At 42.6% G+C, this 23,821-nt stretch overlaps 1 protein-coding gene across 9 annotated transcripts in view; it reads left to right on the forward strand.

Moving 5' to 3' along the window:
- Positions 1-23,821, forward strand: part of ELF2 (E74 like ETS transcription factor 2) — a 39,970-nt gene that overhangs the window by 14,165 nt on the left and 1,984 nt on the right. For 3 of the 9 annotated variants that reach the window (XM_054823712.1, XM_054823715.1, XM_054823714.1), the window contains 5 exons: positions 15,164-15,277; positions 16,268-16,441; positions 18,410-18,496; positions 22,703-22,895; positions 23,290-23,643. In XM_054823712.1, the coding sequence (XP_054679687.1) occupies positions 15,164-15,277; positions 16,268-16,441; positions 18,410-18,496; positions 22,703-22,895; positions 23,290-23,643 (922 nt within the window). Of the gene's footprint in view, positions 1-6,949; positions 7,422-14,330; positions 14,350-15,163; positions 15,278-16,267; positions 16,442-18,409; positions 18,497-22,702; positions 22,896-23,289; positions 23,644-23,821 lie in introns of those variants that run through there. The other 6 variants (XM_054823713.1, XM_054823717.1, XM_054823718.1 and 3 more) reach the window with 4 other exon arrangements.

The raw sequence follows: 23,821 nt of genomic DNA on the forward strand, positions 1-23,821 counted from the left end.
TTGGGTTTTTTTTCCCCACAACTTTGATGTTAGAGAGGAAAGAAATCTACTGCTTTCAAGAAGCTGAGATATCATTTGACTTGTGAACTGTCACCACATATTTTAATTGGATGTTTCATCAGAAATCCTCCCTGTGGTACAAGTTGAAAGTCTGTTTTAATTCTAAAAATGTTATTGCCACAGGGAGGTAGAAGATCAGCATGAAAAAATGGGGATCTGAAAATGAACCCCTCCAGGATTATGGTCTGATGGAAAAATATTGAGCTACAAAGACAACAATGGTGGTATGTTTGTCTCAATTTTTTTTTCCACCAGGAAGTTTGGTTGAAACTATCATGTAAATTAATAGCCGTCCTTAAGGAGGGAGGAGGATGAATAAAGTGAGTTAGGCTTAACTCCTCCCCTAATTTAAACAAATGCATGAATAAAAATATATACTTTAAGGCAAATCTTCTTTTACAGAGGAAATTTCAGGTTACTACTTACACTGTTACCAACCGTGGGAACCAGCTTTGTGTATCTTTGTAAAGTCTTTAGTTATTACCTGTTCTTCTTTCTGCTTCTGTCTTCTCTCATTATGATTAAAACTGTTTCCTTCTGACTTCTTTTATGTGAATTTAAGCCTGTGGACTCTTTTGTTTATCTCAGATAAGCTTTCATAAGTTATTAAATATCATATACTGAGAACTCAGTATTAGATCTGGTTAGAATATTACCTTTGATTAAGGGATAAACAAAACAATGTTATCATTCATTCTGTCCAGACGTTATTTGATTAAAGTGCCTCTTACAAAAATTGAGTTAACACGAACATCTGGTGTACCTTTTGGTAGCGCTGACATATCCTATTGATTGAACTTCATTTCCTTACACTGACAGCTTGATGAGAATTTTAAGTGTGGAGGGCAGTTTGCTTTAGAAGACTGTGCTGACTAGAAACAAGAGTTCGGACATTCTAACAACTTGATTAAACTCCCAGCTTAAGTTGGTACTGCCTTCATCAAAGCACTAAGATGTAGCCCATTAGCTTGATAAAAGCAAGATAAAACTTTGCATGCAGTGCTTGCTGTACTGCAAGAATTAGATGTCTCCGGCACATTCAGGGGTTAAGAATTTATCCTTTGAATGTTAGCTAATTTTATTTTTGACACCATGCTGCTGCTACATCGGTGTGAGTTCTCGCTCTGCCAAGAAATCCATTGCATTTTTGCTAGTTAAATATTGATGACAATAACACAAAATGATCCCCCCCCTCCCATTGCACATGCTATTGTATAGTACTTGGAGCAGTTACGCCAACAGCATATACATCTTTCTCAGTAACATTCTTAATCCAGAAACAAAATTCAACTGCGGCTTAAATTTTGTCATGTTTGCTGGTGTTTCCTTTTCTGAGAAATGAATGAAAAGGGCTGTACAGCAGCTCTATGGATGATAATATTTTTATGTAACAGTAACAGCCTGGTTGTGGTGTCCAGTTATTTCTAAATTTCATGTTTCTGCCTTGCTGCATTCAGTGCTCCATTCATACTGAAAGAACACTGCAAGACTAAGTATTTTGTACTAAAGCCTAATTTAACTACACATTTTTGGTGTAATTTTTATTTTCTGAGGCTGGTGTGAGGCTAGTTGGCTTGCTAGTGTGGGGCATTATGGATTGGACTTCAGATGTACAGATGCACTGTCCTCTAAACTCTCAACTCCGGTTGCAGCTGGGAGTGAGAAAATGTGGGATGTTACTATGAAGACTCAGCCACAGCATTTTATTAATGTAAGCTGAAACATTTTGTGGTTTGTATATTGAAATTAGACTGCGATGTGGCATGTGAAAACCATCATGGTCTGAGTGCAGAGGAGTTAGTGGCCTTTATTGATCAAAAATACAGCAACAAATTTGAATAATTTTTAAAGGTGATCTGCATGTTAAAAGGGAGATTGTAGTTGACAACAGATTCTAGGATCACAGTAAAGCCATATGTGTTTGACCAGGACATTCAGTCCTTATAAAGATTCAGTGGACTTATAGAATAGACATTTGTTGTTACCAGAGAAGTCTTAAGGAATTGTAAATGCTAGGTTTTGAACAGAGAAATTGCTTGATGGTGGCATAGTTAATATGTCAGCCTGTTACTAATCTCAGATACTGAAAATTCTGTGAAATCATCCAATGTGCTATGCAAATGCCTGATTTATAATCATCTGCTAGAGTGCCCTGAAATTAAAGAATTTCATTATAAGGCAGGGAAGTGCATATATCAATTTTTCTTTTGAGACAGGCAAGTTTTTCTTATTCTGCGTTCACAAGTAATAATGCTGAAATGTAGACACTTGCTATTTTGAGTAACTCCTTTTCTATTTGTCAAAGGTAGCATCAAATCTTGAGAATACATTTCCTTTTCTGTGTGGAATCACTAATTGCCATATCACTAGTGACATCGGGATCCTGAGTCCGCTTAAAGGTGCAGATTGTGACAGACTCATGGCTTTGGTATTATTAAACTTCATATGGTGTAGTCAAGAAGATGAGCTTGGTGTGGTCACTGACCCCTTTCTTCAGTATTTCCCTGGTTCCTCCAGGGACACTTCGTGGTTATTTTGCTATTACTTTTGCAATTTTCTACTGTGGAAACCACAGTGGATGATAATGATTATGCTGATGTGCCGATAAAGGACACTGTTGCAACTTCTTGCATGTTTCTGGAATCTGACTTAAAAATGTTTCTTTGTATCATAACCCTTGCAATGCGGTAATAATTATCAACAGTTTGGTAGTGTGTTGTTGACAGCAACTACTTCTGTAATTATTAGATGTGAATTTCCTCAGGATCCTGGGCAAAACTGTCCTTTCTGTAACTATTTAAAATCTGTAGGCGGTTTCAGCACTTGGGACAGGAACTCCCTGGGCTTCTGAAGTTACTTGGAGCTTTTGAGCTTGGTTCGCATTTTAGTATTATTCCTCTGTTACCATTTGCAATTTCTCATGTAGACTGCAAATACCTACCCTTACACAGATTGCCATCTACCCTTGACTACTTACTTAAATGAGGCCAAACAAATCACCTCTGTAAGAATAAGTAACTACTTTATTGTAATTTTCTTTTCCCAGGGTAGCTTTGTCATACTAGAATACAACTGGAATCCTCTGTGGCTAAAAGTAATTAAATATGCGGGTTTTTCTTTCTGGTTCATCGTTTGCTGTCAGTGAAGGAAAAAAGTGCTGTTGGAAGGTTGTACCTTTAGCGTTTCAATTTACAAAGCTTGTGAAATACTTTTCCAAGAGAAACTCCAGTCTGTTACCTGAGAATGTTTTCAACGTATTTGTCAGAATTTTGGGAAAGCCAACTTTGTGTAGGAGACTACAGGAGAGGAGACTGACTATTCCTCTATAGCCATTGAATGCTGTATTGGTTTGAGGATGTGCTTGAGATAATTGATGATTCCACTCCCATCCACTTCTGCAAATCTGCTGAAACCTTCCAGTTTTTCGTATTTTGAATTTCTACATCCGCTGTCTTGCATGCAATTAATCACATCCAGCTTCTTCTCTTGAATTGTCTTTCACTTTTTCAAAATAATCAGGATGAAGTTTAACTGGTGTATATTGCAAAGTAGTAGTGAAGCTTATTTCCTTTAATGTGAACAAAGCTGTCCATATCCTTTAACAAGAAAGCATGAATTGATCGATGCTTTACTCCTATGTTTATGCAAGTAGGGGGATACAATTCACTTGGGTGTTCCTGTGGTCCGAGTTCTTTATGTACCAAAGACTCTGAAGTACACAGGGACAGAGATGCTGTCAGCTAAATATACAATTACTTGTTATTGTCTCGAAATTACTTAAGACTTACATGTACTACATTCCTGTGTGTCATAAGCATAGTTTTGAATTGTAGCTTTATTGCATATTAGAACATGTTGACTTTATTTTTCCCGGCAGTTGGTAGATGTAGCATGTGATGAGCGTGTAGGTCTACCTGGCTGTCTCGACAGCTGAGCTTGTGGTAAAAAATATTACAATAAAACTTAGTCTCTGTATGCTCTAACAGTTAAAAAAAAAAAAAAAAACAAGAAAAAACTAGTAGGCTAATATGTATATTTCTGTCTGACAAAGAACGATGCTGTTTGGGGATCTGTTTCTATATATTTTTTCTACTTTTTTCATGCTGGAGAAACATAAGTTAACATGCAATTTCATGTGGTCCTGTTACAGTAAATATTTCTTGCCTCATCGGGCCACCCACCACTCTTTGAGTAGATTTTGTATCCCTCTTTTGTTAGCCTTCTGCCTAGAAAGGAGACTTTAGAAGAGGTTAAAAAGTTAAGAGCATGTTTACTTTTTTCCCTATTTGACAGTCTCTTTTCCCTGAAATAGTAATATTTTATTAGCGTGACAAATCAATTAGTGTTCAGCATAAAAACCTGGAAATCATAGTTTAAACAGAACTGCAGAACTTTTGGGGAAGATCACATTCCTCCTTAAAGGCAGCGTTATGCTCTAACACTATACTTGTATAAATAAGTTGGGTGCAGGTCGAAATGATCACTTCATAGATTTATTGTAGTTGCTTACATTATAATCTTGAAAGTGCATAGGCTCGGCCTTTTTTCAACAGACTGGAATCCCTGGGGTATCCAGTGATACTCTATGTACGATCAGAGAGAGCGAAGAATCAGAATAATGCGTGCAGCTGTTCAAATCCATTTCATGTGAACTGGCAAACACTGTGCTACGTCTCTGCTTGCAGTAGTGAATAAATACTGCTTAGAAAACTGGTATTAAACCAAGAGCTTGATGTTTTACACTTCTTTTATTATTAATTTCGGACACATGGTGTTTGTCAAAAGTTACACACACAGATTACTTGAATGCAGTTATTCAAGGAGTCCACATATATTAGGCAAAACTTCATTCTACCCATAGGGTGTAGAGAGAACAACTTGGATATGAGTCAAACACTTCAGTTTGCGACTGGAAGTTGCAATCAGTAAACAGTCCTCACTGAATTACACAGCAAACACTAAGGCAACAAACTATGAATGCATCTTTTCCAAAGTATGTAAGTGTGAACTCCTGTTGACACAGGTCTGGGTCTTCAAAGGTATTTAGTGTCTTGGTGTGCCTTTTGATCTGGATCTAAACTGAAGAACTATTTTTAACTGTATTTCTTTGCTGCAGGCCTAACTGCTCAAAGAGAAGCGTGGGTAAATTACGATTTTTAACAACAGTAGGTACACAGGACAAAATGATGTGAGTACAGAGTTATTTCAGTACTCGGTTTGGAAGCTCAATCTACGGTGTTGCTAAACTACACTGCATGGGGCTTCCACTTCAATTTGAGGATGGTTTAATTGAACGGCTATGAAGTTTTATTGCACATTTAAGTGTGTGCCTACTTAAAATGCCTTTACTTGTCCTTGGGCTTGTCTCCGCTAGAAAAATTTCTGCTGGAGAATACAGCAGAGTCCCCTAGTGGAAATATGCTGACAGAAGGAATTCTTGTTAACACTGCTATTCCACCTCTCTGAATAACATAAGCTGACAGGAGCACTCTGCTGTTGGCAAAGCTGTATCTGCATGAGAGGTTTTTGCCGTCACAGCTGGCTAGAGAGTGCCTTTTTTGTCCATGCTTCTGGCTGGAAAGAGCTCGGCTGGCAAAACTTTAGCACAGACCTACCCTTAGATATCATGGCTTGAATGTGAGTGAACGGTCTCGCTTGCAGGTCTTGTTTGTCATCTGATGAGCTGATTGAACAAATTTAATTCCTTACAGCCAGGCAGAGATGAGTGAAGTCTACAGAATGCCTGAATTTTTATTTGCATATATAAACATGGTCATTGAATCGTATTCCTAAAAAGCTTTGACAGTTGTAATAGGAGTATAATCTGTCAATAGTTTGAGGTACTGAAGTTACCAGTTGGAGGTGATTTATGCTGGATACTATTTTGTGATTTCTGTGCCAGGGAAAAATGCTTCTAAATTCTTGCTTGTGATCTAGATCCTAGGACTACTAAAACTAGAGAGGGGGAGAGAGATTCTTCATTGTCAGATTGATGCAGCTGGCGCCCTTCTCCTTTTTTTAATGGAGCTGTGAAGCTGTTGTGCACAGGGAAGTCTCTTTGCACAATAAGTGGCTGCTCGACCCTTTTAATAATGGCTTAACAATATAGGCCTGGTCAGGTGTGCGTGGCGTAAAGGAAGGAGTTTCTAGGCCTGATCTCCATGCATAGCTCCGCGGGGGGACATGCTTTGCTTTTCTTGGCATAGATGCTCTTTGCATGCAGCTCTGAAGTTTTGCCCTGCGAATGAGCAGCGCAGGGACTCGACCGGGAAGCTTGGAGAACACGTTGTGACACTCGCTTCTGCCCAGCTGCAGTGTGCCAGGGGCCTGGCGGGGAAGGCTGTGGTCTTATGGGGACAGGTTGCTCTTCAGAGGGGAGAGGATGCAACCTCTGCATGGTGGTGGTATATATATTTTTTTCTTAATTAAGCAAGCTATGCAACTCCCCCCCTCCCCTCAATCTGCTCGGAGGCTAGATTTGATGAAGGGTGAGGCCTCTGGCTATCTGGAAAAGGCATCTAAAGTTCCCTTGGAGTCAGCCCTGCTCCTGTCACAGAGACGAGGTGGATTGCATTCAAGACTAAAGGTTTCTGGCAAAACACTACTTAGAGTAGGTAGCCCAGGAATTTGCCGAGGAGAAGACTTGTTAATGTGTTAATGGTTGCCTCGGTGAGGGCCATCAAGCTTATCCCGAGAGAAACGCTGCCCCGAAAACGGGCTCTGTTGGTACGCGGTCAGGGAGCGTCACCGGGGCACGTAGTTGCAAGTGGCCGGGGGCAGCGGGGAGATGGGTGGAAGGCGGCGGGGGGCGGTCCCTGCTCGGGGCCGTGCCGGGGCGACCGGCTGCGGGACGGACGGGGACGGGCTGCGCTCGGATCTGCGCGCGTCCTTGCCTGGGCGGCCGCCTCCGGCTCCGGCCACCTCTCGGGCCGTGCGAGGAGACGGGGCCGGCGGGGAGGCGACTGCCCGCGCCCTGTCGCGCCCCCATCTACCTGCGCCCCGGGGCGCGGGCGGCCGGCGGGGCCCCCGCGGCTTACCCCCGCCCGCGGGCGGCCCCGCGCTGCGGCGGCGGCGAGTGCCGGCGCGGCACTTCCTGTCTGAGGCCGGCGGCGGAAGGATCGCGTGCGCCGCGCCGCCCCGCAGGAAGCGCTCCCGCCGCCGCGCCGTGGCGGTGCCCGCGCCACCCGCCCTGCCCGCCCGCCCCGCGGGAGCGCGCCCCGCCGCCCTCGCCGCCGGCCCCCCGCGCGTGCCCGGCGCGCGCCCGCCCGCCGGTCAATGCGAAGCGGCTCCGGCAGCCGTAAACATGGCGACGTCCCTGCATGAGGGGCCCACGAACCAGCTCGACCTCCTCATCCGGGCCGGTAAGCTGCACCGCGACGGCGGGGGCGCCGGGCCGGCGGGAACGCCGGAGCGGGGAGAGGCGGGGGGGGGGGTTGTGTGTGGGGAAGCTGCGGCGCACGCCGCGCTCCGGCGGCAGGCAGGGAAGCAATGGAGGGCAATCAGGAAGTGATCACCTTGGTAGCGGCCGGCCCGGCGTGCGGCCGGCGGCGGCGGCCCGCGGCACCTGCCCCCGGTGCGGGCGGCTCCGCTATCGTCGCTACCGCGGCGGAAGTTGTGGCGGGGCGAGCGGAGGAGTTTTGCGGGGTTTGCGCGGTTGGGGCGAGAACCAGGAAGTGTGCGAGATTGTTGTCCTCCCGCCTCCCCCGGCCCGGCCCTCCCCTCCTCCCGTCGCCGCCGCCACGCTGTCTGAGCGGGCAGGCCGAGCGCAGCCGCGCACCGCACGCAGGGCTGCGGCCCGGCCTCCCGGGCGCTGCGCACCCGCGCGTTTCTCCCCGCTCTGCCGCCTGCCCCCCGCTCTCCCCCCGTGCCCTTTTAAACTCGGCGGCGGCGGGGCGGGAGGAGGTGCCCGCGGGCGGCGGCCGCGGCCCACGTGTGCGGCGGCGGGGGGGGGGAAACAAACGGGAGGGGGGGAGAGCGGCGCGGGGGGGCGGTGCCCCCTCCCCCACGCGCGCTGGGTAGCGGAAGCGGAGCGTTCCCCCGGGGCCCCCCGAGCGCGAGGGGAGTGGCGCCCGCCGCGCGCCTATGGTGGCCGCCGCCGTTGGCGGCCGGAGGGCGGCGGGGCGGGGCGGGGCGCGGCGGCCGCCAATGGGCGCGCGGCCGTCGGCGGAGTGGCGGCTCCCCGCGGCGCTGACGGGTCGCGCACGGAATTGGAGGGAAGCGGAGTGTAAACACGGAAGCGGGGGCGCCGCCGCCGCCGGGCCGCACGTGGCCGCCCCTCCCTGCGGGGGGTCAGGGGCGACGGGAGCGCCATCCCGCCCCGACCCCGGGAAGAGGGGCAGGAGGCGGGAAAGGTGCGGCGGAGCGGTGGGAGGAGGTGCGAGGCCCCGGGAGTGCCGCTCACCGCCGCTGCCCCGCGCAGCTGCCGCGCATGGACGGATCTTGAAGCCCCCGGCCGCTGCCGGGACAAGGGCCCTTTACCCGGGCTTTGGCACCTTGTCGGGGACGTGTTCGGAACCGGGCGCGGTTTGGCCTCGTTTGCTTTTGTTAAGCTTGCCGCTTCTGACAACAGGACGCTCCGGTGATCCTGGGATTTGTCTTTTAAGTGTGGTACAGCCCTGGAGAAACCACGAGCGAGGTTGCTCAGAAACTCAAGTATGATGTCACACCTTCAGTTCTCCATGGAGGTTGTACCAGCTGTGATTTATTTTTGTCTTCATGAGGCGGAGCTCAACTTTGTAAAGTAGTCCTTGGAAATCATACACCGCAGTACGGTGTGTAGCGTTATAGGTAATTGCGTGGTTAGTGCTGGGGCACGAGCTAATTGAGAGTATAATTAATACTGGTTGTGCCTTGGCACGGCAGTAAGTTTGTAGGAGCATGGACATGTGCTAAAGGTAAATCCTCTGTCATTTACCAATGTATTAAGATACCCTATTAAAAAAGGGGTGCAAGTTGCTTCATCTTCATAATGGTTTATTTTATTTAATGTGGAAAAACACCCAGGGGTTTTTTGGAGGAGGGGGACAAACTCCAGTGTCATGGTTTAGCCCGTGGGGCAGGCAGCTGAAACAGCCACACAGCTGTTCGCTCACTCTGTGTCCTCCAGTGGGATGGGGGAGAAAATCGGGGGAAAAAACCGTAAAACTCACAAGTTGGGATAAAGACAGTTTAATAGGACAGAGTAGGAAGAGAATAATAATAACAAAAGAATATACAGAACAAGTGATGCACAGCACAGCTGCTCACCACCTGCGGACCACTGACGTGCAGCTAGTTCCCAAGCTGCAGTCTAAACCCTCAGCCAGCCTCCCCCCAGTTATATACTGAGCATGACATCATATGGTATGGAATATCACTTTGGCCAGTTGGGGTCAGCTGTCCTGGCTGTGTCCCCTCCCAGCTTCTTGCGCACCCCCAGCCACCTTACTGGCGGAGCAGTATGAGAAGCTGAAAAGTCCTTGACCTGCTGTAAGCATTGCCCAGCAACAACCAAAATATCAGTGTGTTATCAGCATTATTCTCATCCCAAATCCAAAACCTGCTACTAGGAAAAAAATTAACTCTATCCCAGCCCAAACCAGGACACCCAGATGCATGCAAAAACCCCCACAACAAAGCCGCAAAGAACTGTTCTGCTGCAGAAAAAGTGGAGCATGTCATAAGCGTTTAGAGACTCTTGTGTACGCTGGAGAAGATCGCTTCACTTTGCTAGTAGAACACACCTCCGATTTCTGCAGGGCTCCCTACTGCAGGAGATTCAGTCAGTTGTTTTTTACTTTTGATTGTTGATGGTAGTTGATTATTGTGTCAACAGCTTAAGTCACTGTAACTAGATTGCTTGTGAGCCAACCCTTAGATAAATAACAAATGACCTTTCTGATGTCCTTAGCCTAGTCAACTTAATTTTTTTTTTCTAAATATATTTGCATTGCAGTGAGGGATACAGATACCTGCGCATGTCTAGTATTCACATCATCATACTATCAGGATACTGTATCTGTTTACTTATTTATGTATGTAGATAGTATCACATGGATTTAAGAGAGGAATCCTTTATCCTAAGGGATTATATTAATTATACCTTGCCTTTTCCTGTGGCTGCTGGCTTCAGTGTTGACAAAACTTGAGTGTTTGATAACTGTGGGAAGAGAGCTGGACCCAAATTGTTACTGCTTAAGGTTATCTTAATTGCTGGTTGTAAGAGCAATTCCTAAATGCCTTTACAAAGATATGTTTTGGCTTTGTAGCTAGTATTTCTCTCAATATCGGGCAGATAACATATGGCTCACAGGGAAACAAGTGTTTTGAGATGAGTGCTCGTCTTCATTATTGATTGTGGGTACGCAGTGGGTTATGTATCATCCTTAAATTGTTATGCAGCTGAAAGTTTTGAACTAACAAAGCAGGCTTAGGGAAATACTAAAAAAACCCAAGGAATTGCTCTTCAGTTTCTAAACAAATGTCTGCCATAAAACAAGCAGTAAACTGAAAATGCTCTCTTTTCCAGTCAAGAGTTGCATACAGAACGATTTCTGGGTATTACCTGTACGGGCAATTCAGCTGTTTTTAATTACAATGTGGCTTAAGCACTGTTAGTACCTTCCACTGCTATTTACTGTGCACTTTTCAGTGCTGAGATAAAACAAGCATGTGAATGCCAATAAACTTTAATGAGGTCTGTTAGTGTATTTGTAGTCACTCTTGACTGAGTTCCATGCTTGGAATTGTGAATTCTTCATTAAAGTATTGCTCTGGTTGCCTGATAGTATTAAAGGATAAGCTATTGTAAATCAGGTGCTAGAGTTAAGTGGTGACCTTGTAAATGCAGACATTGATAGCTCTTCAGATAAAGAGGGGGGGAACTGTATTGCAGTTTCAGAAAGTACTATTTTGAAAATTTCGGTCCGTTTTTTTCCTCTCATTGCTTGCTTTAATTCATTTTGTTACTCTTGTTTTATGTTAAAACTGGGGGCATTATTACAAAATGGATATGTTGCCAGTATTCTCTTCTGTAAAGCTAAAGTACAGCCCTGTCAAACTTAATTACCAAGTTTGGTATTTTGTAACAGCTGTTGAGAGCCTTGAATAATTACTGTACATGCTGTTTGTTTAGAAAGTGGAGCTAGAAGACAACAGTGAAAATAGGCATCAACTAGCCTAGTTAACTGTTTACATTTTAAAAATTGAAGTTACTTTCTTTTCTAATAAGATTTTTTTTTTTTTCTGAAGACAGACCAGAAACTTTTTTAACAAACTATTTAAAAATAAAGTGCCCAGGAATGAGATTTCTTCATAAAAGCAGTAAGATGAGATTTGGTTGGAAAGAATGAAAGATAAATGGTGGTGTTAGCTCTGATGTGTTCTAGATCGGTAAACAGCAGTTCTCTTGTTACTCAGTTACCAAAGTCTGGAAAATTTACTTCCATGCATGTAAATGACTTTGCTTCATTTGGACAAGTGATATTCTTCCTGAAATGAGTACATAAGGTAACAGAGCTACATCTTAAGTTGTGTACTCAAGCAGTACAGTCTATTTTAGCTTTGGGACTCCTGTGTATGTGCACAGTGGTACCATAGTTGATAGTCTAAATACAATAGAAAATTTGTGTATCGGGCATTTTTAAAGAAATGGGTCAGACACATCATTCTTTGGTTAGAAATTTTTCTGCCTGCTGTGATACAGTGCTTGTGCATCACAACCTTGGATGTACTGAGAGAAGGTTGCTGTGATGATGTATGTTTGTATGTCACAAGCTATATGAGCCTGAAAGGTGCTGCATAGTAAATAACTGCCCATGGTTTTCTATGGCGATGACTTTTGACTGAAGTTGGCTTTTTTTTAAATTTCGGAATCCTACTCCTTTGGTTTGCTTCCCCCCCCTCCCCCATCTTTATTGTGAGAAGTGCTACCAAGTGTTGTGATACAGGTGTAGTTCAGTTGATGACACTTGATCTAGTCATCTGCAAGAACAGCCACCTGGTTTTTCCTTGTCCCATCTCCTCTCTAAGAGAACCTGTTCCCCCGCTTCATCTTTTGGGGTATATTTTCTAGCAGTATTTTTCATCAGTATCATGTCTCCTGATTAAGCAACTTGCTGTCTTCTATTTGACATTTTTTAGCGTGGCAAAAGACATCTTACGTAAAATTTGTGCTGAGATGAGATACAGATTTGTACTTTTCTCTTCCAAATGTGTTGGCGCAGTAACATTGCCTGAGCACAACTGAAAAATCCTAATGCTCACTGAGTAGACAAATGCTTCTGAGGCTAAAACCATGGACTGGCTAAAGGAGAAGGTAGCTAGCTGAGAAGACTTGGAAGTTGGTAATAGCATTCATTTTAGTATGTACTTTAATAGATTTTCTTTTTTTTTGGCAGTGTTAGGTTAGTTTTTTAACTGTCATGATAGACAGCCAACATGTGTGTTGTTCCAGCCAAAGCCAGAAGTGTTACTATTTTTTGCTTGATGTTTTTTAGGTGGCAATTTCAGTGGAGTCCTGAGTAACTCGTGTTGCAAAAACATTTGTGAGGTGTGTATGTTCAAATGTCAGAGGCTTTTGAGGAGTAGATAGTGCTATTTTTATTGGAAATGGAAGGGTTACTTAGGGCAAAGGTTGGGTGGCTCCTTTGCTCCTTGGCTCTGTTGTTAGCGTATTGCAGCCTTAGTCCCTAAGACTGGAGGGGGTTTGCAGCTCCTTTCCCGCCACTCTAGCCCCTCAGCAGGATGCTATAGTACTGGGAAAGCACAAAGATGACTTTCAGCTATCTTTTTTTAACCTTGTTCCTGCTCTCTGCTAAGTACCTCTTACTTGTAGTGTAGAATCTGAGCAGTTTCCTATAGGAAATACTTTGGATACAAAAGTAGGAAAATTTTGTATGCTTTTAAGCATTCAGGAGTAGATTACTTCAAGAAGCTAGTTCAGTACTCTCTTACAACTGAAATTTGAGTTTCTTTATAGAAGTCCTTTATGTACTGAACGTGATATCTGCACAGAAGCAAGCTAAGTAGTTGTCCCAGAAATGGTAACCAGCAGAAACAGAAATGAAAATTTTACAGCTCTTTGCTGTGGGGGAGGCAGAGGGATTGGTGGAAAAGCTTCGTTGACCTACTTTAAACCTTTTTTCATACTTCAGAGTAATAACATGGTAAATGCTGATTCGGACTTTCTAATTTCAGTATTGGTGTAGAATTTATACATTTATAATGACTAGCAGAATATTGTTCCTGGAAAGTTTTATCCAGTAGATGAGGGGAAACTTAGTAATCAATTTCTGTGCAACTGAAACTTCTCTTAGAAATAAAAAGGTTTAGGTAGAGGGTTTCCCGCAGGGCCACTCAGGTTCAGTGCAGGTGTTCAGCCTCCGACTCGGGACACCCCCAAACTGCTGCTTGGGAAAGAAATGGCAGCTGCCGGGGCATGGGGAGCACCCAGGACCTGGGAAAGGGCTCATGCTGCAAAACTCCTGCTGATTGCTGCTGATTGTCCAAGGGACAGAGCTGCAATAGAGACCCTTTCCTTTAGCGCCTTTTTCCTGTGCTCTTAGGTAGGCTTTTGTTGTTCCCAGCCTGGGGTGAAGCGGTGGTGGAATGTCAGCTTTATCAGGCATCTACTGTTCCAAAAGATAAAGCCCCCTAAATAGCATCCCAGGAGAGGGCTGTAGTGGGAATCCCAGCAGCCAGCCAGCGGCCAGGCAGCCGGGCCGGTTCAGTGGGACATTTCAGTCACCCTGAATTTTGCATTTGTGCATCTTCCAGATTTTCTACTGAACAGATGGCAGTTCTTATATTAAATATGAGATTAGTTTGAAAAGCAGATATATCCAGTATGTTTAGTCTGTTGGCTAGTAGAGTTTTCAAGTTTTTCCTCCTTGCATTTAAATAAACTGCAATATGCTGGAAGGTTTTTTCCCCATGTGTGCCCACACAAATCTGTTTGTATCTCGTGTTTTCTTAAGTCAGAAGCAACGCTAGCAGTATTTTCCCTGCTTTTCACTAAATGAACCTCAAGTTGTATCTTAGACATTTTCAGTAACAGGATAGGTGCCTTCAAGTTCTCGCAGAGAATTATTACTGAATCCTCTTTAGTTCTCTGACGCTGGAGGTAGGTGACCCTGCTTACGCTAAAGATAGATTTCTTGGGCTGCCGGCTGCCTCGCTGGAGCGGTTCAGCTTTGAGCAGATGGCCATAAATGGAAAGAGCAACTGGAGAGAGCCCAGTACCTTCGGGAGCGCGTGGATGATGTGCAACAGGTGTTTCTGCAGTCCCCGCTTTTAAAAACCTTTGCAAGGGTGAGGAATATAGAGTTGGCTGTGAATACGATTGTAGTTTTAACTGAGAAGTTGGGGTTTTTTTTAGTGCTGCTGCTGTGTTCAAGTTGCTGCGATCTGCGCTGTATCAAACTTAAATGTGCTCTCTCGAAGTTATTTTAAATTATTTTTAATTAATTACTTAAGTTTTTGCAGACTTTCAGAACTTGAAAAAAGAGGTATTTTTACCTTCTTCCTTTAGTTATTTCTTAAAAAAACACCCTTGCATACTGTTTGTTATGCTTTGTGTTTTGTTTAACAACCAAGCCTGCTAAACCCAACTCACAGATATTTTTAATGTCAGAAAATGAAACTGGATATATCTGCTTTTAAAACTAATCTTTTATATATATATATATATATTTATCCAAATAGACTGAAAATCTGAAGAGAGGTGACCTTTAGATTTTAATGGTATAATAGCTGGAGGTGGTACTACTTCCCTGCTGTGCTGTGTTAGTTTGTAACCATCCTCATTACAATCTGGTTTGTTGTGGTTAACTTGAAGACAGAAGACAAATCCCAGAAGCCTGCTTCTGTAAGCTCTTGAACACCTCATGGAACTGAGGAGCTTGGTCGTGAACCAGAAATTTAATCTAAGAAGTGACAGTGTTGTTTCTGCTTGTCTCTGTCTTCCCTAAACATTTCTGTTGACAGGAAGGTATAAAAGGTCTGAAGACACCTGATGGTTTGGGGATTTTCCTGTTTAAGATTGAGTAGTGCAGTTGTACAGCAATATCTGTGGACTTTTATAAGTAATTATTTTCATTAATATTTTTTTTCTATCCTTCTACAGTGGAAGCATCGGTTCATGGAAGTAATGTGCACTGCACGGATAAGACAATTGAAGCTGCGGAGGCCTTGCTTCATATGGAGTCTCCTACCTGCCTGAGAGATGACAGGAGTCCTGGTATGTCAGCCACAGTTTCTGCTCTGTGGGTCGTTTCTCCTTCCATTAATTAGTAAAAGAAGCAAATTGGGGAATCTGCTTCTGTGGAGAACTGTACGCTGTTTAAAACATTTGTTTGCTTATTTCAAAACTACTGATTTATTTGAGTTTTTACGTGATACATCTGCCCTGTAACAAGCATACTTACAGATTAAATCATTTATCTGAGAGAGGTTGTTAGATAGAGGTCCTTGAGTAGCTACACATTTAAAATGAAATTCTCGTCTGAACAGCAGGAAACACTTGTTCACTGTGGGGGTGACCAAGCCCTGTCACAGGTTGCCCAGAGAGGCCGTGGAGTCTCCATCCCTGGAGATATTTAAAAGCCATCTAGACACGGTCCTGGGCAGCTGTTTGTAGTGGCCCTGCTTGAGCAGAGAGTTGGACCAGATGCCCTCCAGAGGTCACTTCTAACCTCAGCTGTTCTGTGAATTTGACATTTTAAATTGCTAAAATAAAGAGTTATTCTAAGGGAAAAGTATTTTTATCTGTTTTTCTATTTTAGAAAGAATATTTGAATACACTGTGCTGCAAAGTGTTTTCAGTTTAAAAACCCAAAACTTAATATTGATCGTGACTTTAACTTGATGTTTCTTCTGAAGTTACTTAATAGATGTTGGATGAAATAATGGTCAAACTGAAACCCAAAAGCTACAAAATAGGAAATGGAGATTGGAATAAGGATCAAAGATTAAGCTCTAATTTGTGTCATTTAAGGTTGAGTTTGGTTCTAAAGAATATTGGTGTGATACCCTTGTCTTAAGCCTAACAGTACTGACAAGTGTGCATATTTTGGGTGATTGGATTGTTTTTTCTAGATCACAGGTTGTTGGAACAGAATCTTGCTATACAATTACATATACTTTATTTAAAATAATTTCATGTAAGATACATAAAAATAATCAGGTAGCAACTTAATCAGATACTCTTCCCCCCCCGCTTCCTTCATAGTGGAAGTTTTTGTCCCTCCTTGTGTGTCAACCCCAGAATTTATCCATGCGGCCATGAGACCTGACGTGATCACAGAAACTGTGGTGGAGGTATCAACGGAGGAATCTGAACCAATGGATGCATCTCCTGTTCCAACTTCCCCTGATATCCATGAACCAATGAAAAAGAAAAAAGGTATGTATGGCTCTTCGTAGCAGCAATCTCAAAATTGATTTCTGATGTGCACTGCCACAGATGGTGCAGCTGATACCGGTGGAGATAGGTTAGGTGATCTGATTTCTCTGCTCATATAAACAAACTGATTGGAGCCTGAAATGTGAGTTCTTAGAAAACGAGGCTGCAATGAGAAAAAAAAAAATGTAGCAAGAGAATGAGCTTTGCCAAGCCATAAAGGGAAATGATGTCTTTGATGTGTTTTTTAAGCCCTGTTGACAAAGTGGAGGAAGGGTAGAGAAGGATTCAAAGACGACTTGTGTGGGTAACTATTGGTGTCTGAAATATGGGTGTATTTGGAGAGCGGGTAGACTCGGGGATCTTCCAATGAAATGGCAGTGTAAATACTAACTTACAAAACCATAAATCAGTTTACAAAATCAGTACAAGACCTTCCTTGTGAGAGAAGTATCTTCTTTGTCTGATCGGCATGTCTTGGAGGAGAAACTATTCAGAACAGCGTTTGAGTTCTAAGCATTCAGCTACCAAATGAGAGGTTGGCACCTGGTGAGGTTTCTCTCTGGTCTAGCGGTTTTCTTACAGGTGCCAATACAATGCATGTAACTATAGGAATATTGTTTTATTAGAGCTTCCAGACATGATAAGATGGAATATTTATTTGTAATGTAGAGGAAAACAAATTGCAATGTATAAGATTCAGATTTAATAAAAGCACACACACATAACATAACTGTAAGTCTACTATGAATTACATAAGCAAGAAAATTATTATTAAAGCTGTAGTCTTACGTGGGATTTAAGCTATTTCTTTATATTCCACTGTTTATTTGAACGGTCATTACTGGGCAGATTGCATTACAGGGCTGTGCTCAGGAAGTTCTGAAATTTTATAAAGGTTATTTTGTAAATATTTTTTTCCTATTACAGACTCCAGATCCCTGCTCTTAAGTGCGTAAGGTCATTCAGCCATAGTTGCAGAGCCGTAACTTTGGTCTTCATAATTAATGCCTTTTGAAATTCAGTGGTTAACAAAGAACATTGTTCATCAGCAAAAATTAATGCTCTTGTGCCTGAGGTAGGAGAGTTAATCATTGCTGCTTGCCTTTAACCAAAGGCAGAAGCACTTACTGGTGACAGCCTGCTGCCATGGGGTATGATCCTCTTCCCTGCTTGGGCCTGTTTACCTTGAGTAAAACGGTCACTGGTGTGTGAAGGGATGAAGAAACCATAGGTCTTGCTGGGAGAGGATTTCCCTGGCAGAGGAAGGTAGGCAGCTCTAAGCCTGCTGCCTGCTGAGGAGTCCCCTCCTAAGCCTCCTCGCAGGGGCAGGCGGAGGGTAAGAGGAGGCGCATGGGAGCCCTGCCAGCCGGGGCAGGAGGCAGCTGGGGGCTGTGGTGCAGGTGGGCTTCCAGCACTGCCCAGAGCTGTCCTGCATCTCTGAGGGCTGCAGGTGCCGTTTGTAGCCCTCTTAATGCTCTGCCATATGTGAATCCCGTGTGGCACCACTTGCTTTTATCTATAGCTTTTAACGGACAGGTGCAAGGGTTACAATTTCAGTAGCAAAATTTCTTAGGAAAACTGATGCTTTGATCAACACCCATACTGGAATACCAGAAACAAAGTAGAAGAAGAAATAGCGCATTTCAGACGAAAACAGACACTGGACTAAAAGAATGCAAATAGATTGAAGTTTTACATTATGCTTTGGTGCTTACCTCACCTGCCATTAACTTGTCTGAAATTGAGTTAAATCTGCCTGTGAGATAAGCAACCAAATGATGAATTAAACTGGATGTGCCATAGTAGTAATCTAAGAATTTAAGTTTATCCATACCTGTAGCAAGGAAATGGCAAGGGAAGAAAATGTGTGAACTGCTTCTTTCAGCAGAGACAAACTATAAAATACTTTTATTCCGCGTATGATTAATACTTCCCCCCCCTTCCCCCCCTGCCATGTTTTATGTGCAGCTGGCCGTAAACCGAAGACCCAGCAATCAGCTATATCTGATGGGTCTCCCGATCTTGGTATAAAGAAGAAACCTAGAGAAGGCAAAGGTATGTTTTTCCATTTATCAAGTCTTTAAAATTATGCAATGTATATGTATTGTATCTGTCACAGGAAATACACAGATCTTTAAAGGTTGATGGACAAGTTTGTACTGACTTCATTAGAGTTATAATTTTATGAGATGTCTTCAAATTTGTACAAGATTTGGCACAAGGATGTGTGGAACTGCTCTAGAAGTGCCCTGTAATACACCCTTGCAGTTAATAGGCTTTCTGATTTTCCATTTGCTTTGCTTTGTGTTTATTGACTCGTGCTGTCTTTTGTGGTTTGTGTTAACTTACTGCTAGAGACATAATTTGTTAAGCTACTGCTGAAGGGCTTGTTCTCAAGTAGAAGCAGCTTTATGGGTGTTTATAATGGTGATGGTTGAAAATATGTTTTCTTATTTGATTCACAAACTTCAGTGGAAATACGTTCCTTGACTAATAGATTCAGCTTGGCTTAAGGGGAGAAACAAGTGATGATATGTTTCTTTACTGGTTGAGTGAGGGATTTTGTGCAGGAGGGTCATACTTTCCTGATGTTTCTCCTGATAAATAGCGGGTCCTTTCTTGGACTCCAAGCCCCAGCTATTAACCCAGCAGGGAGACAGACTAGGGCATTTGCTCACAGGTTGCCTTTGAGGTGGCGTACAGTGCAACAGCTCTTCCCGTGCTTATAGGTGAAGAATGTGGATCTCTTCCCCACTTATGGCACTGAAAGTTGTTTGGAGATGTTGCTGTGGCTAGGAGAAACAAAGTTCAGTGACTTTCAGTGGCAACATACTAGCTGAAAGAGTGTGCAGTGGTTGGCTCCGCTGTTATTTTGGGATTTGTTTGGAAGCAAGATCTCCGCTGTTTACATAATTCCTTATGTGGGTACAGCTCCTGAGTCATCACATTTGTCAGCAGGGCAAGGAGGAGATGTTAGCTCTTGAAAACCAGCACAAACAGTAATTAAACTTCCCTGCAGTGACCACTGTTGCTGTCTTCGGATTTGGGCATAGCAGTGGACCTCAATGAAGATCACAGATTTTGCATCTGCTGTACTTAAAATTGCATCTTGTTTAATTTCCTTTTTTTTTTTGAGTATTCTTAAAGCCTCCTTAGCTTTCTTTCAAATTTTGATTTCACTATTACAGCTTTCCATTATCTGAATAGTACTTGTAAAGTGTCCCAGTTACTAGTTTGATGCACAAATAACTTTGAGAAAGGAGGCCTGTATTTCTGTCTCTTCTAGTTTTTGTTTGTACTGGTGATTTTGCTCTATAGTTGTTTGTTTTATGAAATGGGAGATGGTACTGCTTTGGGGGGTTTTTTGGGGGTGGTTTTATTTTTTTTTTTTATTTTATTTATGTGGACCCTCATAATGATCTATTTATGTCTCTTGTTCTCACAAGGTATCTCATTCTGTATTTTACGCTACAACTGGCATAAAATATTTTTTTTTTCTTAATGTAGGCTAACAATGTCCTGCAAACTATTTTGTTACTGGATTTATTTTTTGTTACCTATTTTTAAAAATCACTTGCAAATATAGGCTATTTTACATGCAACATTTTTGGAAAACCAGGAATTATTCCTAGAGCTCGGTACTGTCAGCAGAATTAAGTCATGGAGGAGGAAGACAGCTGGTCATGCACATTTGGAAAGGGGATCGCTTGTTGTCCATGTAGGTACTCCTTCCTTTGCCCATTCCTGATACTTTCTGGTGCAAAGTGAAGCAGTTGTAAATCTGATTTAATTGTGCCCTTCAGTTTATTATACAGGAGGAATTGGAGACTTCAGTGAGATAGTAGTATTTTTTGTCTTCACATAGCGGGTTGGCAGTTCAGGCATGGTTTCTCTTTCCAGATTTTGTTTTTCACTTGCATAAATACTCTTTTTAAAGCGTAGGCAGTTCGAGGGAGCAAAACAGGCTTTGAGCCTCTCCACATAGATGCTGGTACCAATGTGGCAGTTCCTTGATGCACACAATCCTTTGTATCATTCACATACTGTCTGGCCATTAATCCTTGTGTTTTGAGACGACAGCTAACATTCCTAAGTGGCTGGCAGCTGTAATAATCAGCTAGCCACAAAAATTTCTTTCATTATGCAAAATCTACTCTGTATTGCCGTTAAGATAGGTGGTAGTAGTAATAACAATAACAATAATAATAAGCTCAGTGGTGGCTTACAGTACCGGTTAGTGTGAGACCTTTCAGGAGTGGAGATGAGAGCTGTACGCTATTAAATAAAGCTTCTGTCTTCCTAGCAAGGTGCAGTACATGTTTGTCTACCAGGCTGGACTTACAGACATTTAAGAGTGGTACAAATGTAAACCTGTTCAGGTATTACAGGTTTTACAGCCATGTCTTTCTCTGCCTCAGGAACCTATAAGTTTGGATTCACAGTATTAGGAAAGTCTGGTACTAAGGACAAATGGTTTAAAAATGGTTCAAAATTGTATTAAACATTCTTAAATAAGCCTTTTTGGCTGCTGACGCAGCAGCCTACTTGAAGTATCACTGGATCTTACTGGCAATAGTAGATGGCTTCTGAGTAGTATGGGTAATGCATAGTCCTCCTGTGGAAAAAAGTTGTTATTTAGGTCAGTGTAGAGTACGAGGGGAAATAAAACAATGTTGAATCAACAGCACTGTTCCAGCAGAAAAATTAGGCACTTTAGGGAATGATTTCTCTTGAAGTTTCTGTTTATTCTTAATACTGAAGCCCACTTCTGTTTTTGCAAAGAATCTATTGCAGACCTACAGCATTTTGCGGTGGACTCAGAGATTCTATTTCTGAGGAGCTAAGGAAGAAAAAAAAGGGATTAATTCCCTAAAATCTGGGATGATTTCAGGATTCCCGAGTTCTCTTGTTGACTCTTTTACTCACATAGGTCCTATTCAAATGTCTCTGAAATGCAGTGGAAGCTGGATTTTGGTAGCTTTTGAATCAGTAGTTGCTGTTTGTTGGCGTATGTGGTAAAATACAGTTATTTTCTGTCTGTGAGGTGGTCTTCCAGAAGATGGAAACTATAATTTATTTTTTTTTACCCTTTGAGTTATTTCGAAGGTAGCTAATGTCTTGGAGACTGCAACAGTGGTCTTTAACTTGCCTCAATGTATTTTAATTGTCTTCAGCATGGCATAACAAGAGCTATGCTGGGCCACTTAATCTCAGGAATTAATGACCCTTTTTCATAAAAAAAAAATTAATATATTTTTATTTGGCCCATGTCACCTGCTGGAAGTGTGATCAAGTGAAGAATTTGGATTAACATTCTGAGGTTATTATTCTTGTAGCTCTTAGTTCTCCCTTCTCAGATAACTTGAGGAGTCTTCTCCAGCTGTACAAATTGGAATGTGATCTGGTTTTTTTCTTCTCTTCCCCTTTTCCTAGATGCAGATGGTATAGTCAGAGCGCAGACCACCCCCATGTTATGTTTTATGCCATCCTGATAGTCACCATCATAAACCCCGTCTTTGGGCTCCTCCGGTGGAAACTTCTTGAATACCTGAGAAGTACATTAATTTTTTCTTCCGTAGGCTGACTTCATTCTATATCCCCCTAATTACAGAATGGTACATGGGATTTCTGCCAAGTGAATACTTGTAGCAAGAAGTTAGTATGGCTTTGAGCCTAGAATGACGTTGGTCACTATGTAGCATATATTTGGGAAGGGTCAGAACACGGAGCTGTCACCAGTCGGTGTGAGAGCCCCACATCCTGGACAGGAGGTTATGTTACAATCTTAACCACAGTTGAGATGATTTGTTATTGAAGATTGTATGCCTTTTAAAAATGACTTATTTATATCTTCCTGTCCTTCAGCGTCATAAAATGCACTGGCATTTCCATTCCCTGTTTAAGCAAACATGAGGAGAAAATTCCGAGCTGTCATCCTGGTCTCTGCTGAACAGATGTAGGTTGTAGTGACTTGGAACGCCCTCCCACGCTTCTTTTCAGGAACTGAGAATGGGTGCTGGATTGAAGAGGCTCCTGTGCTACATAGCAGATCACTTGGATTAGCTCCTTTCAGAATGTAAATATTTATGGAAGCTTTACTAAACTTAACAGAATGAATGGATATGTGCAGGTTACATTACATACCATCCTCTGTGTAACATTTGCTTGTCATGCAGGTCATTCAGAGTTACCTATATAGAGGAGAACTTCCTGTTATCTTTAAAAGTGGGTCTCTAATATTTAAATGCTTTCTGATTATAGGAAATACAACGTACTTATGGGAGTTTCTTCTGGACCTTCTCCAGGACAAAAATACTTGTCCTCGATATATTAAATGGACTCAGCGAGAGAAGGGAATCTTTAAACTTGTGGACTCAAAAGCTGTCTCCAAACTATGGGGAAAACACAAAAACAAACCTGACATGAACTATGAGACTATGGGAAGAGCTCTGAGGTAAAAACTTTTAGATCCTTAAGTTATCTACTATAATTTTGAATCTGATTCTTAATTTTGCATATAGAAATGAAACAGTTCTGAAATTTTAAAAGCTTTGCCCTCTTGTTGACTTAGCTGTTTAAAAAGCGTCATAGTCTTGCAGTTCCTATTGCTTTTTATGTTACCAGTTAATTTGCAATTTTATTCCTGAAGTATGTATTTAAAAGATCAGGTTTTTTGCCAGCTAGATCCTTCAGATACTTTGCCAGTATGGTCTGCCAGGTTCTTTCTGTAACTTCTCACATCATAAGTTTTACTGTGGTTACTTCAGATTTTCTTGTTAGCATGGAATAAGGTTTTCTTTAAAATCTGTCACTATGTTGGTTACTACTTAATTGTACTTTTCTTGCAGATATTACTATCAAAGAGGAATCCTTGCAAAAGTTGAGGGACAGAGGCTTGTATATCAGTTTAAGGAGATGCCAAAAAATATAGTTGTCATAGATGATGACAAAAGCGAGTCCTGCAATGAAGATTTGTCAATGCCTACAGACGAAAAATCATTGGAAAGAGTGTCTTTATCTGCAGAAAACCTTTTAAAAGCAGCAACGTCTGCACGTGGAGGAAAAAATTCTTCTCAGTTAAGCTGTACCAGAACAGAAAAAGCCGTCACCAGAGTTGTGAATATTGCCTCACCAGCGCATGATACATCGTCATCTCGTCCCTCGAGTACCACTACTACTGTCCCAGCAACGACAGCTCCCAGGTTTGTATTAATGTGGCCTGGGCTTGTCATTTTCTAATGACGAGCAATTTTTTGGTTAGGAAGCTGTCTTTTTTAGTTTTTCGGTTTATGTTTTAAATGTTGGAAATCATTACGCTGCTGCTTGCAAATCAGAAACATGTTAGAATACTATGAAAGTCTAGGTTATGAGATCAGAGCC

Source organism: Grus americana, chromosome 4 (genome assembly GCF_028858705.1).
Source record: "Grus americana isolate bGruAme1 chromosome 4, bGruAme1.mat, whole genome shotgun sequence".
Lineage (NCBI taxonomy): Eukaryota > Metazoa > Chordata > Aves > Gruiformes > Gruidae > Grus > Grus americana.